At 39.9% G+C, this 17,387-nt stretch overlaps 3 protein-coding genes across 5 annotated transcripts; 2 read left to right on the forward strand and 1 right to left on the reverse strand.

The window, feature by feature from the left end:
- The first annotated feature begins 1,228 nt into the window (after positions 1 to 1,228).
- LOC116255799 (transcription factor FER-LIKE IRON DEFICIENCY-INDUCED TRANSCRIPTION FACTOR-like) lies at positions 1,229 to 3,609 on the forward strand. The gene is made up of 4 exons (XM_031631820.2): positions 1,229 to 1,764; positions 2,184 to 2,384; positions 2,535 to 2,708; positions 2,910 to 3,609. The coding sequence occupies exons 1-4, from the start codon at positions 1,465 to 1,467 to the stop codon at positions 2,997 to 2,999; spliced, it is 765 nt and encodes a 254-aa protein (XP_031487680.1). The 5' UTR covers positions 1,229 to 1,464; the 3' UTR covers positions 3,000 to 3,609.
- Positions 3,610 to 4,114: 505 nt separating this feature from the next.
- LOC116255796 (peroxidase 70-like) lies at positions 4,115 to 6,267 on the reverse strand. The gene is made up of 3 exons (XM_031631818.2): positions 5,709 to 6,267; positions 5,299 to 5,493; positions 4,115 to 4,876 (listed from the first exon to the last, which is right to left on the reverse strand). The coding sequence occupies exons 1-3, from the start codon at positions 5,922 to 5,924 to the stop codon at positions 4,325 to 4,327; spliced, it is 963 nt and encodes a 320-aa protein (XP_031487678.1). The 5' UTR covers positions 5,925 to 6,267; the 3' UTR covers positions 4,115 to 4,324.
- A 3,186-nt stretch (positions 6,268 to 9,453) lies between these two features.
- LOC116255845 (uncharacterized) lies at positions 9,454 to 16,709 on the forward strand. Of its 3 annotated transcripts, none has more exons than XM_031631917.2 (3): positions 9,454 to 13,284; positions 16,023 to 16,252; positions 16,406 to 16,709. In XM_031631917.2, exons 1-2 carry the CDS (start codon positions 10,091 to 10,093, stop codon positions 16,045 to 16,047), a joined length of 3,219 nt encoding a protein of 1,072 aa, XP_031487777.1. In that variant the 5' UTR covers positions 9,454 to 10,090; the 3' UTR covers positions 16,048 to 16,252; positions 16,406 to 16,709. The 3 variants fall into 3 exon arrangements, with proteins under 3 accessions (XP_031487777.1, XP_031487778.1, XP_031487779.1); XM_031631918.2 differs by having other exon boundaries at positions 16,634 to 16,681; XM_031631919.2 differs by lacking the exons at positions 16,023 to 16,252; positions 16,406 to 16,709 and adding an exon at positions 13,739 to 14,109 and having other exon boundaries at positions 9,455 to 13,284.
- Positions 16,710 to 17,387: the final 678 nt, after the last annotated feature.

The following is a 17,387-nucleotide window of genomic DNA, read 5'->3' on the forward strand; positions in this document are numbered from 1 at the left end:
GGTGTTAATATGCAATTTTTGAAAAAGAAAACTGCAGTTGAGTGAAGAGACTTAAGTACTTGCTTGCCATTTGAGGATACCAAGCACTTTCCATTATATAAGAGTAAAGAAATTTGCCCTTCCACTTGGTGCAAACCAAGAGCGGAAAATGGAAAAACATAGTGTATGGATGATGCCTCGTCCTAGAGCGTATCAACCAATACTAATGGATTCCTACTTTCCAAATTTCAAATTTATCTCTTTGAAATTAAATTCATACAAATTCAAAAGTCAAACTGCAACTTTCGATAAGGATTTATAGGTTGTGTTTGTTCACTGTGGATTTGAAATCGGAGTGCTTTAAGATTTTGAGATCTTTGGATTTTAGATTCTAACTTTCCTCTACCCGACTTTAAATTAGGGGTGGGCATTGAAATCCGAGTGCTTTAAGATTTTGAGATCTTTGGATTTTAGATTCTAACTTTCCTCTACCCGACTTTAAATTAGGGGTGGGCATCGGGCCTAGCCGTCCCGGCCCGGTAAGACCCGGCTCAGGGACTGGCCCGATATCTCGGGTCCCGGCCCGGGCCCGGGCCCATGGGGGGAAGGGGGAAGAAGGAGAGGCAGAGGAGGTGGAGGCGAAGGGCGGGGAGGGGGAAGAAAGAGAGGCGGACGATGGGGGACGAGAGGAGGAGGAGGAGGATGGGGGACGGACCGGGCCGCCACTGGACCGCACCATCGAGACCGGGACCTGGTTTTCCAGGCCCGAACCTAGGCCCGATCGGACAGGATAACGGGTACCTGGTGACGGCTCGGCGCGACGCCCAGCCCTCCCTACTTTAAATGCATGATTTTTTGAACATGTACCCAAACAAACAAGTGCAGTAGCCTCAGATGTATCAAACACACAACATTTATTATGTCAAAAACACAAACCTATGGTATTTATCATGTTCGTATCACCCGATAAATGAAAGACGTCGTATCGGTTCCACCACGTCCCGGTCTGGCAGTACAACAGACATGTGTCGGCCGATACGCATCTTTTTGGCAACGCCGGTGCAAAACGTGAGAGGTGACCTTGGAAGGGCGCGTGTTCTCCTGAACCCGGCACTCGCACAGACTGGGCTCACCACTGGGCCCACGTGCTCTGCACGCCGACTCCATGTTGCTCCTTGGTAACACACGTTCTCATTCCATCCCAAAACATGGGCCTCAGGCAACGCATTCACAAGTCGTTGACTTCTTGAAGTTTCTTTTCTTTTGTTTAATTCAGATCGATTCATGTTCTCAACGCTCTCCATGATTCAACAGAGACGCAAGTTACAGAATCAAAGAAAGGAATGTGTATATGAAAGATTTTATGAAGCGTATCCAATTGATAAACTTATTGTTATACGATTTCAAAGATGCATATATGTTGAGAAAGGAGGAGGATGGAGAGAGAACTGTGATGCCATCTCTATCTGATCTGTTATCTGTGACATGGAGAACGTCCATTCACTAGAGCAGTTGCTGGGTATTCTAGAGGAAGGCCTCCATGAAGATGCAGAGTCCTTGAGGCCATCCTCACAGTCTGCGTTTTCTTCCATTGTTGAAAACTTGTTTGATCTCAGCTGTGCTGAAGAGCCTTCCCTGCCTGTTGAACCAGTAGCTCATGTTTCTTCGTCGTCTGCAAAACCACCAATGAGCAGAGCCAGTCTCCGTGCCTTGGAGAGGAAGAGGAGGGACAAGCTGAAGGACAAGCTCTTGGCACTCCGCTCCTTGGTTCCTTTCATCACAAAGGTCGGCTTTCGATAACTTGGAAACTCTTTACTCTTACTGAAACCATCCTCTTTGTGTTGGAAAAATCTGTAGGTTGAGCTAAAACGAACGTTCCTTTCTCGGAAAACCTGAAATCTCTTCTGTTTACTTTGGTTGGCACTTGTCTTTTCATTCTATACAGTTCCTAAAAACTCTTTCACACTTCCCAAAAAGAATTCGGTTCCCTGCTTCGTATCTGTTCTTACCACTGCGTTTCTGAATTCAGCGCCGATGTTAATGTGTCAATATTTTTTTATGGCATTTACTTATCTGCTTCTGTTCAGGTCTATTTCATTCGAATTGCGAACTTTTTTATTCTTTTGCACCTCCACACTTTGTCGCTTGCTATGGAACCTCTAGTTATTTGATAAATGGACATTAAAATCGTGGTTTTCCTGCAGATGGATAAAGCTTCAATCATTGGGGATGCGGTCGTCTATGTGCAGAAGTTGCACAAGCAAGCCATGGAACTCGAACAAGAAATCCGAGAGCTCGAGTTGTCGTTTGGTTGCAGTGGACAAGGGGAGTATGATACAGATGACAAGTTTAAGCTTTCTGGAGTCTCTGATCAGCCGCGTCATGATTCTTACAGAATTTTGCAGGTACGTTGATCCTAATCCTTCCTTGATACTTGGAACGGGGAAATCCTTTCTCGATATGATTAAAACCAATTGATAATGATGAGCTTCTTTCACAAACTTGCGATCGCCATTGATGCCTAAGTTGCTCTCTCTTGTGTCTCGCTCCTGCAGCTGGACGTGTTTCTGGTTGAGCAGAGCAGATTCTATGTCAAAGTCATATGCAGCGTGAAGAAAGGAGTGGCGCTGGCCCTGTTGCAGGCCGTGGAGTCCCTTGCTTGTTTACATGTGCAGAGCTCAAACATGGCTGCCTTTGACAAATTTATTGTCTTCACCTGCACGGTTCAGGTTAGTTGATGGGGTGATCCATTACCCACGTCCCAGCACAGCGCAACACCCCGAAGGCATGGGAAATGGGGAACCTTTCTTAAAATTAATGAAAGAATTCCATGATCAACAGTTAGCACATTCGTTCATGCACTTACAAGCTTTTAGTCGGATGAAGTTTTCATCAATCTCATGTTGGTTCGTACTAATCTTGCAATCCAGGCTGCGGAATGCTTAGAAGAAAGCAACGAGCTCACCTTGAAGACGAAGCTGATGGCTGCTTTCATCAAACGAAAGTTTGTCCATCTTTGAGTTATGATGCAAAAGCAAGTGAAAGTTGGCGCCCGCAGATGTTACATCAGAAGGTGATCAACATCAGCCAAGTTATGGAACCAAATAGATTTTGATGTCCTGATTTTCCTTGTTGGAGAGTCTGAATCAGAAACTTCAGATCAAATGGTTCCTTGAACAATGGGCAGAATTTTATTGTTTTAGGAGTGTAAAGTTCGGAGTTGCTTTCTCCTTCATCTCCAAGAAAGAAAGTAAATTTTTGTTTAAGCTTAAAAAATGGTGCCCCACTTTCTGAAGGAAAAATATGGGTTGAATTAGCAAGATTTTACTGCAACTTTGCTCAGAAAACTCAACCAAAGATATAGTTGTCTGTATTCCTTTCCGCTAAAAAAGAGAAAGAGTTGTCTTCGTAATAGGTGTAATATAGCTGGTTGGGTTCACGAGTCTCGGGTGAAACTGAGGTTTTAGCTCTTTTGTTAGATGGTATGATAAAATACTCTTTCTACTCATCCAATTAATAAATTGACTGTTGTATATATCTAGTAAATTGACTGCTGTATATATCTGATCATTATTTATTGTTTAGACAACCTTGATCATTATTTATTGTTTAGACAACCTTAACATCTGAGTCTTACTCTTATTATTACCCATCAAGATGTTTCAGAATATTTTATTCACCGAAGAGAGATAAACTCAAAAATCAACACTAATGATAGAACTATAACAGCCAAGATCTAGTTTAAGTACCATATATACATATACGGGACGGGAGGTTAAAGTCAGTGGCCGAGCTACATGTGGGCAGGTTCTCGTTTGAAAATGAGGCTTGGCTTGCTGGTGCACCAAAACAGGTTTCTTGATAAAGAAGCTTGCCTTTGTCATTTCAAGATGTTCTTATCATGAACTGGAGCCCCTGTAGCAATTGGATGCCCCATTTTTCCATGATCAGGATTTAAATTATAGATCATTTCCTAATAGGCAATGTAGTTACTTTGATGATCGTTTATAAACTTGTGGTTGATTTTTTTAGTGAAAAGATACCAACTTAGCTCGAATAGCCAAAAAATTGTTCCTCACTCCATTATTTTTAATAGCCTTCTGTTAAGAAAAAGACAAAGGAAGCAACTGCACAATGGTTGAAGTCTTTATCTTATCAATAATCCAACAAATAATACATAAAGAACTTCATAACTTAAATGCACAAACGACCATATGTCCTCAAAAGATAGATCACACCTCGCTTCAACATTACATAAATTAACTCCCATCATCTTGGCTGGTCCACTGAGTGTCTGCATTCTAGCTGGTTTTCTTATCATCAAAAGAGATGTCCGTTTTCTCCCTTAGTTAATCTTCCTACAATTTTGTCTAATTTCGCCTTCTGTTCCAGTTAGGGGACTTATATTTCCCAGTTTCACCATGGCGCGGGTGAAATCCACTGAGAAAAGAAGAGGAACTAAACTATATTGCCTAACTGCTCGACTTGTAAGATCACCATCAAGGAGCGCCTGATCAGAAGGTAGCAGGCCTCTGTTCAACAGTAGATTTGCATAGTAGGCTGTGTCAAAGCTCATTGGTGTCAAGACATCCAAAGGTGCGGTGTTATCGTCCCCGCCGGCTGCAGGACAAGATGATTGCAGTGGGCTCAAGAACAGGGGATTCATGCTGGTGCCATTATAGATCCGGTTTCTGAAGAATCGGCATTGAGCTAGGCCGATCGTGTGTGCTCCGGAGAGTGCAACGAGGTCTTGTGCATCGAGTCCTTTACTCTGAAAGTTGCTCAAAAGAACCGCTATATCTGCGGCAGGAGAAGGGAGGTTATGGTTTGCAGCATCCTTGCTAGCAGTCCTCGAGTCTCTCCTTCCCAGTTGAACAGTCCATGATGGCCCACCCAGCTGCATATAGAAATTGGCAAGGTGTTACTAAGGAATTGAAAGAGTTACAACCTTAGGACCGAACTTTGTGATCAGCAGCATCAGAATCCTTTTTTGTCATCCAGTCATCGAAACTCAACCTATATGTATAAAATTATGAATTCTGCTAAAATAAAGAAAGCAAATACTCACGGATTTAAGAGACAGTTTATTCTGTTGTAAAAATATGATTAAATTGTTGATTAAAAATTTATAAGAAACAGATCAGATGAAGGGTCCTTTAGAATCAGCGGGAGCTTGAAGACATGAGAAGAAGAGATAGGGGCATTCATCTGCGTCCCCTTACTGAGAATCATCCACTTCTCTTCAGTAGGGAGCAAACAGAGCAGTAACTGGTCTAACTGCATGGAAGGTGATTAATGGGCAAGATCAAGTTCACTCACCAGGACTACTGAATCACGAGCTGCAACGGCAAGTATGTCGGCGCAGGAGACAATGGCGCCACCGCAGGCGGCATCAACTGCTGTCTTGATCTTGTCTATGACATCGAACCCTCTTGTGGAGCCCATGTTAGCGTGGGCAGATTTCTCCCCACTGAAGGTTGGGGTGTCATCCAGAAGCACTGAACCATCACACCCCTGCATCACAGAAGGTCAGATCAATAATGTTGCATAACAATGAGCTGGCTCTGGCTCTAATCTATGGCAGAGGCCAGAGGGTGCGATCCATGGGATTTGAACGTGTGTCGTCTCATCTCAGATTGATGACATTTACTGGTTGGCCTACTGATCGAATCTTCAGGAGAGCATTGATTCAAAAGGGAATGAAACTAGAAAAGAAGCAGACACTGTACATTGACAAAGCAGTCATGAAAGTGAAGGCGGAGAAGTGAGGCTCCCATTCTTGGTTCTTCGGCAACCGCTTTGGAAACCACATTCCTTATCACAGCCAACGCTTGTGGGCAGCTGTTCCTGTAAAAGGAAGGAGAGAGCTGCTGGCAAGTGACAGCAGTAGCAAGCAGAAACCCCATCACCAAAATCATCTTCACCGTTCTAGAGAAGATGGCCATGGCTAGAGTGACAGAGAGAGAGACATAGAGAAGGAGAGAGATTTATTAGGATCAGTGTCGATGAAGGCTGGTGATGATGCAATTATTGGAATTTGGTGCATACTTATGTGCAGAAGAAACCGACATGAGTGAGCTGATTCATTGATCATGCTGTTTCTTAAACTCTAAAACTATTGACCACCTAAAGATCTTGGCTCGATATGTTTTATGGCTGTGCAGGAGTTTGGTTGTCAACATAAAGCAGGAGCTTCACCATGGCACTTCGTGAAGCGCTTGATTGATATCAGGTGCAACTAACGATTGATTTTGAAGCACATATGCAAATTCGCAGCAGTTGAGCAGGAAGCCATTGATTTTTTTTTTTTTTTTCCTTTTGTTCTGCAATCTTCTTAGAGAAGAGATAAGGATTTGTTTGGATTTCACCATCTGTTTTGGTCCCAGTGGAACCGCTGCCATTGCTTGTGCTGGAGGTCCACACCGGCAAGGAAGGCCAGTTCAGAAGGCTAAAATTTCGCCACGATAACCAATTTAAGAATTCGGTGAATATTGTATTTGAAATTTGCTTTTATATCGATTCTTACCTCAATATGGTAATCGATCCATCTCTCTGCTTTTCATAAAAACACTCTCAATTAAGTTATTTAATATGTATCAGCTTTTTATAAAACACTATGATCATCTATTGAGCACTATACAGATAAATGATATTTCGGATATAATACTCTTTAAATCTAATGTTTTAAATCAAGAACTCCTTCACTTGCTTTTTATTTCTATCTCAAGCATTTGAGCCAATGCAGAAGGTGGGTGGAGAACGATTTCTGAGTGCTATGGACATAATTCTTTTCTTGCACTCATAAAGAGCTCTTTTGTAGTGGTGCTATGGACATATGTAGACAGCTGGAAGGATGAATCCCACACTCATTTTCAAAGGTTAGTTGGGACAATTTATATGGTTGAGGACGTAACCAAAACTCTTAACGTGTGTTTGATGGCTTGGGATTTCGATTCAAGAATGAAAAATTCTAGAATCAAAATGAAAATTATAGGATCATAATTTCTCCTCAAACTAAAATGGGTTCACAATTTCAGGTTTTGGTTTCCTAATTCCAAAAACAAAATGCCATATTTGATTAATAATTCCAATTTCTTCAAAAATAGGCAATTTGATTCTAAAATTCCATGTTTCGGGTATATCAAATGCCCCCTACAAAATGTGTTTGGTTCTATTGCTCAAAGCACAACCAGTTTTTCAAAAATGATTTAAAAACCAACTTATTATAAAACTAGCTTTCATAAAACCAATTTTTTTTAATGTGTCGTCCAAATGCTAACTTATCGTTGTCATTCAGCTAATTTTTTTTGTTCTGTCACTAATTTGGGCTATGAATCATTGCCGTTCAACTAAAAAACTATGTACACGAAATAATCCTTAAACACCATAAGCTCACTTAGGAGATATCATATCCGTAATATGGTAATGGTAGACCGGAAGGCTTGGTTAAAGAAAAAAAAAAAAAAAGACACTGCGTTTGATAGCTCCGGATCTCAGATCCGGGGACGATTTAAGATCCTCGGATCTGATCTTGAAAACCGGTTTAATATAAGAGTCGTATAATTTGTCAATAAGGGCCCGTTTGATTGCCCGGGTAAAAACTGAAAACCGAGTGAAATCTGTACGGGTTGGTGAAATTTCACCCGCCCGTCTCATGAGCAATCAAACGGGGTGAAATTTCACCCGTTTGTCGACAATAAATGAAAAAAGCGGAGAACTGTTTAATATTGTCAAAAGGCACGCTTAAGTTTTCATGGTTAATCAAAACGATCTAGTAAAAAACAAATTTATCCTCTAAAAAAAATGGAAACGTTCCTAACTTTGTTCAGATATCTAGGCTTCTTTTGACTAACTTTGCAACATTAATGAAGACAAAAATATTCACATAATTATTTTCCATATAATTCTTTATGCATAGTATTATTGTATACAGTTAAATAGGCTAATGTAATTGAGAATGATTTCGGTGTTATGTCATTCCGTCGTCGCAGGTGAAATATGCAAAACAACTAATAACACAAAACAATTGATGATTGGTGGCAAAGGTTGGTTGTTTAAGACAGTGGAATAGCATAAGCCTCTGCAAACCAATTGACTTGAGTTTATCTTTGCGCTAGGATGCTCTTAAAATTTTATCACACTAATCCACCTTAAGTTATAAGCAACAATTAACTAATTAAATTTGATCGATTAAGAAGTTGTGATTGACTAATGGTGCAAAATTTTGTGTGCCTTTAACAACATGAAGAGGTTAGTAACTATGTTTTTCATTTTAGCTAATTCTTTGAGTGTATTTTTGAAACTTTATCAATAAAAACATGAATTATCTGTTAATTGCGAACAACTCAACAGACGAGTTTGAAGAAGAACCGCTATCTATTCTTTTTGTTTGAGAGTCTCCCTATTATTGAATGCATGGGCGACGATCAAGCCTATTAATTTATTATAGCAATCAATATCTCACTTAAGGATAAACTATGGCTTGTAATTTTGCTTAGAGAAATTTATATTTTTGGGCCTACTATTTGCCATAATTCTAAAAAGCAAGATCATCTTTTGCTATTTGTGAAAACAACACTTTTCATGAGAAAAAATACCAATTAAGGGCTTCACTTGAATTTTTTTTCAATTAGCGCAGAGCTAAAAATTTTTAACTGAAGGACACTAACAAAAAGTTTGAACCCTTTAAAATAATAAGTATAAAATAGCTGAGATACACAGCCTTAGAAATAAGCAAATAGCTACGAAGTGCTAATATATAAATAAGCAATCCGCATGAGTCTGTGCGGGCAACTGCCCACATAAGCCTATATAGTGTCGGCTGCTGCACTCATGACATGACATGCATGTTTGCACTTATTCAGGAGCCATTCGTCCATCACCAAACGTTGTGAGCTGCAGAAGTCCACAATAGTAGGCTGGTGGGACGGGGTGATGGTCACTTGCTAAAGTTAACGAAGTTTCCGTACGATGACAAAAGAAAAAACGTGAAAATCAAAGAGAGGGCCGTGAGATATGCAGTACCATGGACCAGTCGAATGAAAATAAATTGAAAAACAATTCGAAAATGTTTCTTCAAAGAAGGCCACGGCTTGGATGATGATCTTTTCTCTAATTTAGGTAGGAATTTAAATTTGAAGTTATCATCCTTCTGTTTTTTTCTAGGAGGAGCAAGTTAGCCTATACGTAAATGTAATTTGCTGTGTAGAGTTTTTGAATTAACATATGGAATTTTCCTATGATGTCGAGAAAAATTATTGGTCTTCAACCTTTGTCAATGTAGTTGGAGTCGGGAGTTGTCAAATCAAGAAGGCATTCTCCTCGTCGAAAAGGGGCTGCATTCGATTCGAGTCGGCCGATTAAACCCGATTTTACTAACACTGATTCATGTGTCAATGGCATCTCACACCAAGTTTAGAATTTAGTTGGGAAGCCGTAAATTCACAGTAGCATTACTCTAGTGCGGCCGTCTTGATCAATCTTCGACACGGTATCACTATGACACAAATTAGATCGTCGTGAACGGGATTTACTGTGGTCGATTATGAGAGGCTAGAGAACTTCAAATTAGGTTCTTTTCCCACGAGAAACCGTGTGAAACACTGGAACAAACGGTCGGCCGCAGATCAATGCCATTATCTTAGTTGAACAATTCCTTCGATCGAGGTGCAAAAGTCAACAGTACCATGACTCTCGCCCAAGTTCTCTGTCGTTTCTTTCCCATTAGGAGTGCTCTGCAGACCACCCGGTGCAGCATCAGGAAGGCTTCGTCTTGTTGCAGAAGAGGAGGCAGTTTCTTGGAGGTCAGCTTTCCTCCGCACCAAACTCTTGTCCAGATTTCATCTGTTTCTTTTTCTAAGGTTTCGTGCACAAGTACTTGGCTTGCATAACTATCTGCGCTTCAAAAGAGCGCTGGCTCTTTCAGTGCAAACGATATACTGGGCATTTCCTTTTTGTGGAATACCAACATGAGAATCCATGTGACTGATCCATCTTGGAGGCTAGAAACTTTTTTCTCACTCTTAGTCGTGGGGGTTCACGAATCTGGGGTTCTGATTGTTTTGGCAGTTTAGGTTGTTGGGTAGTCGAGAATCCTTGACATAATCAAAGTATGAGGATCCTAGCCTGCTTTTCAGTAATGAAGGTTCAAAATCTAGTAGGCCTCGTGTGGATCATTGGGTTGATGATCCCTGGTTTAGCAGACGAGATTCGGGCTACTATGCCGATATCTGCAGTCGTCCAGGAAGTTAATCAGAATTATAAATTTGAGCGGCTTGACGAGGTCGAAAAGGAATGTGGGTTTGTTATAACTCAGTCAATCAAACTGAAAACCGATTCAATCTCGTCGTACACTCTGAAGAATGAATTGCAATTCAGGAATGGCGACTGGAAGCAGGATAAGGGTGCAGCGCCGTTGATGCCATTTGATGCCCGAAATATTAGCTCTGTTTCACCTAACAATTCTGATTTTTCCTCTCCTTTGAACTTAGCATCGTTCGAGATATGGAGCGTGGGTGATCTTGGTCATTCTGGGAAAACTATGAATGTATATGGTCTGCTGGAGTTAGCGGTACTTTCTACCGGGACTCTGTCTGACATTCCATTTGGCGGGGCTTCTACTTTCTGGCTTTCTCCTGGTCGATCCCATCTCGTGATTCAGCTTGAAGGAATCTATACTGAAAACGAGCAAAATGATGGGGAACGTGTACTCTGTATGCTGGGTAATGGTCTTTTACCAACTCGTGCGGCAGGCTCTTCGGTCCCGTGGCCTGGACTGCACACTTCTAGTTCTAACTACTATGAACCAACTCTTTCACGTGATGATAAAATCATGTTTCTCCTTCGTTACCCTTCAAATTTCACACTTACAACTAGAGAAGTTCGAGGGGAACTTAAAAGTTTGAATGGAGCAGAAGAACCTTTATATTTTGACAAAGTATCCATCTCTTCACAGCTGGGAGCATATGCGAATTACCAGTTTGGTTCAGAAAGTTATGTATCAAAAGCATGCAAACCATATCCATGTCAAGATAATTCACATGAGGAACATATAGCCGTCTACAGGGGAGATCATTTTTGTGAATTTATCCAACGATTTTCTTGGGGTGACAGCTTCTTTATTGTACCGAATTGGAATTGCAAGGGTAATGTTGAATTCTGCAGTAAATTAGGACCCTTCACTACTGGAGAGCATATTAGAAAAATGAATGGTAGCTTCAATAGTATCAAATTGATTATGCAAGATGTAAGGTGCGAAACTGGAAGTGAAGGTAACGTGAGTACTGCTAGGATTTCAGCGGTGCTTCGTACTGTTCTTCCCTTTGAGGACCTGCTCTCGGCAGCCCAAAGATCCGGCCTCAATGGCATGGCTCTCCCTGCAGAAGGAATATGGAAATCCTCAGCTGGCCAGCTTTGCATGGTTGGGTGCATTGGAAATTTGAAGACATCTGCAGTTGAATGTAATTCCCGTATATCTATCTATATGCCTCTTTCATTTTCCATCAACCAGAGACGTATCGTTATCGGGAGTGTGTTCAGTCTTGACAATGCAACGAACCCTTATTACCCTTTGTCATTTGAACGTGTGGTACATAATTCTGATCTCACCCATGGCATCCGCCTGTTCTACAAATATACAAAAATAAGTCTTGCTGGTGCTTTCCTGGAGAGAAACCAGCCTTTCGGCTTTGGTAATCTAATTAAGAAATCATTTCTAAAGTACCCAAGAAAAGAACTGGTTGATGAACGGGTCAGTCTTTCCCTTCTCATGGAAGACCTTACCCTGAATATCCCTGCACTGCCTGATCCTATTCCTAATGCTCGTTTTAAGAGGACTATGGTTCGATTTCAGATACTATCACTGGACTCCTTCTTGGAAAATTATCGGGCAATTAATGCATCTGTGGCTGGATTGACAGAACAAAGAAATAAAACGATTCATGCAACAGAGGTAACTGAACAACAGCTCCTAATAAATGTTTCAGCTGAGTTGACACTTGTTGGAACTCTACATACAAATACTTCCACCTTGTTTCTGGAAGGATTATATGATCCTATTGTAGGAAGGATGTATCTGATAGGCTGCAGAGATGTAAGGGCATCACACTTTGCCTTCTCTGAAGACCAAGAACTTGAAGATGGGTTTGATTGCCTTATTGAGGTCGAAGTTCAATATCCTCCCACAACCTCCCGGTGGTTAGCGAATCCATCTGCAAAGATCTCAATTGCCAGTCAAAGGAATGAAGATGACCTACTGTATTTCCAGCCCGTAAAACTCCAAACTTTTCCAATCCTGTACCAGCGGCAACTTGAAGATATAGTGACTCATAAAGGGATTGAAGGGATTCTTAGTATCTTGGCATTGTCGATAATGATTGCTTGTATTTTGAGCCAACTATTCTATATCAAAGCCAATCTAGAAACAGTTCCATTCATCTCCATTGTAATGCTTGGGGTTCAGGCAGTTGGATATAGTATTCCTCTCATCACTGGTGCTGAAGCACTTTTTGCGAGGGTATCTTCTGATTCTTATGAATCATATAATCTGAAAAGATACCAGATACTTGATTACCTCATCAAGGTTCTTGTGCTGGCTGCATTTTTCCTCACTTTAAGGCTATGCCAAAAGGTATTGAAATCACGTATTCGCCTTCTCATGCGTGCACCGCTTGAACCAAGACGTGTTCCAAATGATAAGCGGGTACTACAGATATGCTTGTGTGTACATACAGTTGGGTTTCTGGTTATTCTGATTGTTCACAGTGCAAGTGCCAGTAAGAGGCCATTCCAGTCAGACTCATATCTTGATTCAACAGGAAAGTTCCGTAGGAAACATGAATGGGAAACAGAGTTAAAGGAGTATGTAGGTCTTATACAGGACTTTTTTCTTCTTCCTCAGATTGTTGGCAACATCCTTTGGCAGATCAATGGCAAGCCACTAAGGAAATTTTACTACATTGGGGTTACAATTGTGAGACTTTTTCCACATATATATGACTACATAACTGCTCCTATAGCCAACCCTTACTTCTCTGAACAATATGAATTTGTAAACCCAACTATGGACTTTTATTCTAAGTTTAGTGATGTTTCAATACCAGTAGTTGCTGCCATTCTTGCAGTTGTTATTTTTATACAACAAAGATGGAGTTATGTGGAAATCCAGGAGGCATTTAAGTTAGGGAAGAAGTCACTTCTGCCTCTAGGCTCACGTGTATATGAAAGGCTCCCATCTAGATCATTTGAAGCAGAGCTTGTTTCTGGTGTTAATGAAGCTGTTGCAGAAGGAGCCCAACAAAAAAGAAGGTAATTGAAAAGCATTTGATTTCGAGAATAATTCAGTTTTATGCATGAATTTTGTAAGGGCTGCAAATCTTTTTGCTTTTGTCACTCGCAGACAGACAAATGGATACATCTGACTACACTTTTCAGTTGTTGATGACAAATGTTTCAAGTAATTCCATTATTCTGTGATGAATTTGTGATGTCTCATCCTGGATATTTTAACTGACTAAGTTTTGAAGAAAACATTTTCTCCTCTGTATTCCCAAGGATTTCACTGTTCTGAAATGGAAAAAATTGCTATATTGTAAGTCCTTGCTGCTGCATTACGTAGATACTCCATCTTAACCTTCACACGGTATGAAACGATATTAGGAACTGCATAAGAATGGTTGTATCCCTGTATCAGTAGCTATATGAAGTAACAACACGTACTTGCTTGAGGCTTAATGATGGTTTCCAACTTCTTGTCATGCAGCAATATATAATGTCTGCAGAGCACCTATCCAATGCTGAGCTTCCACTGCCACTAGTAGCATGACTGGTCAAGCCACTTGATCATGACTCCTGTCCTTGTTCATTTAGTATTCATCTCTCAGATGGAAGTTTGTTTCTAAGTTATGGTCTGCAACTACCACTTTCTCTTTTAATTTATTGTAGCAGTCAGATATAAATGTGTAGAGTCAACCTGTAATGCTGGAACTTTATCATTGGAGAAGAATATTAGTAGTTGTATATCTGTCTCTAGTACCAACAGAATGATCGAGAATCCAGCAGAACACAAGTATTGTTATGTGAAGTGAAGAATGATTCCACGAGGTGCATTGTGTTATAAAATGTATTTGTTAACCTACTGAGTTTTGATGTATATAACTATAAATTCCGTGATGCAACTTCTACCCTTAACTCATATGGGCACTTGGCATGGGTATTCTGTGGTGGCATGTACGGAGACGTGTCATTGCATGAGGACTTGCTATCCAACACAGTAAATCAGTTTTGACATAAGCACAACCTAAAACCTGTCTAATTTTATATAGTTCTTTTGTGATCTGGATCTTTTTTTTGTGCCTTTTTTTTCTGTATTTTTTCAACAATCACATTAGATTTAATTTCAAGCTAGTCTTTTAGTGTTTTTCAACGAAAACGATCTGTTAATGCCATTCATTTTTTTCGTAACCCAACTCTGTAAAGGGTTTACAAGGTTTGCTTAGTAAAGTTCAGCTTTGAAATTGTTTAGATCCAATGTGTGTCAACATTCTTTGAGTGACCTAAATGTCAAAGGCAGGTAATGCATCAAATTATATAAGCTCCAAAAAGAAAGCGTTTTTTGGTAAAAAAAAAAAAAGTACAAATAAATACTTGACTAGTAGTCTTTTGATAATATCTAGTTCATCTTTCTGACAAATTGAATCAAACCAGCTGAGATCATCTGATCTACATAGTTAACTGTATATATATATATATATATATATATATATATATATATATATATTGAAATATGGGGACTACGAGATCTTGCCGGATAGCTAAATATTTAAAATTCATGGCTAAATGCACCATAAACAGTTGCTAGAAACACCATAAACCATTGTCAGTGCTTCCATTGCATGGTGTTTTTATCAATGATTTTTAAATATTTTTGTCAACTGGCAACATCCAGCAGCCAATTGATTTCAAATCCTACATGTGTAATTGTATGTATATATATATATATATAAGAGAGAGAGAGTACAACAAAATGGGTTACCTTTGATGCTCATTATCCAGCAATCTTCAGTGATATTTTGAGCCTTGATGGTGTTTCAAGCTGTGCCAGAGATCAACTATCTATAAGCATTTAACACCACTGGCGTTTCAGATTCAGATTCCCTGACGAGCAAAAAAAGTGGAGCTCATCATATATTGAATCCTTGACAACCGCTACATTAGTTGTGCATATACCGTGTTCATTAACTGAGTTTTCTTAGTCATTGTAATGTAATTGGCTTTTTTGGAAAAACCTTGTTGTTTTAGTTTACCACACTTGACGTCCCGGGCTAACAAGAATTAGGTGACGTATTGTGTTTGTTCCATCACGAAGGAAGTGAAAGGACACTAAGGGAGAGGGATATGCTCCTTTGAATTGCCGAAATTGTACAACAAACAGGCCTTCTTGTTCCAGGCATTTGACCTGGAGAGGGTTTTGGCATCTATCTGCACTGGTGGAGCTACATAGCAGCATAAGAGACGGCCTGGACGTTAGAGGGATCCTCAAATCAAAATGTAATTATGCATGGAATGCTATGTCACACGGACTGTTCAAAAAAGGAGCAGCACCCGCATCGACACGAACCAAATGCAGCTCCAACACGTTCCCTAATAGCATCCTCTCTTATTAATGTTCAAAATTTGAACATTTTCTCTCTCTCTCTCTCTGTCTCTCTTTACTTACAGTAATACAAGAAAAAAAAATAAAGTTAACCTAATAAACAACTATATATATATATATATATATATAGCGTGTAGTTATTTTCAACTACTTGCTTGCGTGATATCCAGCTGCATCAGGTGTTTCCTGCAGAACCTTTAGGTCGATTCTAGATCATTCTCAAGTTGTTATTTTAGACAGTGTTTATTTCTTTTTGGGCATGATGTCTAGGACATATGGTCTAGAACAGGTAGTCAATCGTCATACATCATTTTTCCATAATCATTATGCAAGCAATCTTCTTAAGTAGCGCTGCGACTGATTGTTGTCATTGTAATTTTTCTAAAAATAGGGACGAGAGGCTGATCCAAGGATAGAAGAAATAGCCTCCTCAAATTTCCTTGGTATTCCTTGGAAGTTGGAAAAGTACGCCATCTCTGATCACACCTAAAACGACTGTAGCAAGCAGACGGATAGCCATACTAAGAACTCATCAAGGCCTTCCTTTTGACGATTCACTGAAGCAAACACAGAGATGGCCGTACTTCATGTGAACATGAAGGTCCTTTCCGAATCACACAGGTGAGGTCCGTTATATGAACAAAATTGATAATGGATGAACTGTTTGCAGCAGCGTGGAACTCATCTCTGCTATAATCTCGTTGCTCTAATTTCTTTTTCTTTATTATCCTATACTTTGATACCAACCATCTTGGTTTTTTATTCTTGCAATAGGTAACATGAAGCATGAGGCACGAAACCATGAGAGTATACAGAACCATGTCTTTTTAGCACCCCCTTTCAGATCGGACTGTGCATCCAGTTTCATCATAAAGCTCCTCCCTTTTTTGTATTCTCTGCTTTGGCAGTTTAGGCGCCTCTCTCCAATCTCATGTACTCTTGGCAAAAGCTCTTTATGCTAATATTGAGCATATCCTCTGCATTTGATTTCATTTCATTTAGGTACGTCATTAGTTCCTATGAAGGCATTCTACTTGAAGTCCCACCTATGTCGCTAATTGGCTGTTTGCCACAATTCTGTAAGGCAAGTAGACATTTTTAGTTCCTGCAATTTTCTCTCTAATTGATTCATGTAATTATCATGCCCAGAGTGTATATTCATGTCATGAAATTCTGCAGAGGGGCATTGGGATCGGCTGCATGTATAAGCAGTTCATACAGTGCCTACTAATGGAGATGATGATGAAGGTATGAAGCTACTGTGCACCGTTAAGATGTCTACAACAGGGTTGATCTAGTTGTCTTGGAATATGAGTTGTAATATGTAACAACGAAAAGTTGGCGAATTTTTAATAAAGGGAAGTGGTTATGGTATATTTTTGGTGTAAACCAATATCTATTTCGAAAGTAATACTTACTTGTAACTTATATTGGCAATAGGCTATATGTATTTATATTGTAACTAATAGGTTAAAGTACTACAGTGATGGTAAAATGGTGTCGACATATGTTGAGAAGTTTTCTTTACTGACGAAATTATAGTGTGAAACAGAAATGGTGAAGCTTTTCATTGACATTGGCTTTTCCTCAGTGATCCATTCATTGTCACCTACTAGTGGTGGATTGTCTTCGTCAAGGTTAGAGGTTCTCTCTGATGTTGGTGATCTCCATCACTGAATGTATCTATAGCTGCTCTAACACTCATGGTGTCGCATTTTTAGAATAAATAGGTTTGTGGAGCATCTTGAAAAATGTT

Source organism: Nymphaea colorata, chromosome 6 (genome assembly GCF_008831285.2).
Source record: "Nymphaea colorata isolate Beijing-Zhang1983 chromosome 6, ASM883128v2, whole genome shotgun sequence".
In the NCBI taxonomy this organism is placed as follows: domain Eukaryota; kingdom Viridiplantae; phylum Streptophyta; class Magnoliopsida; order Nymphaeales; family Nymphaeaceae; genus Nymphaea; species Nymphaea colorata.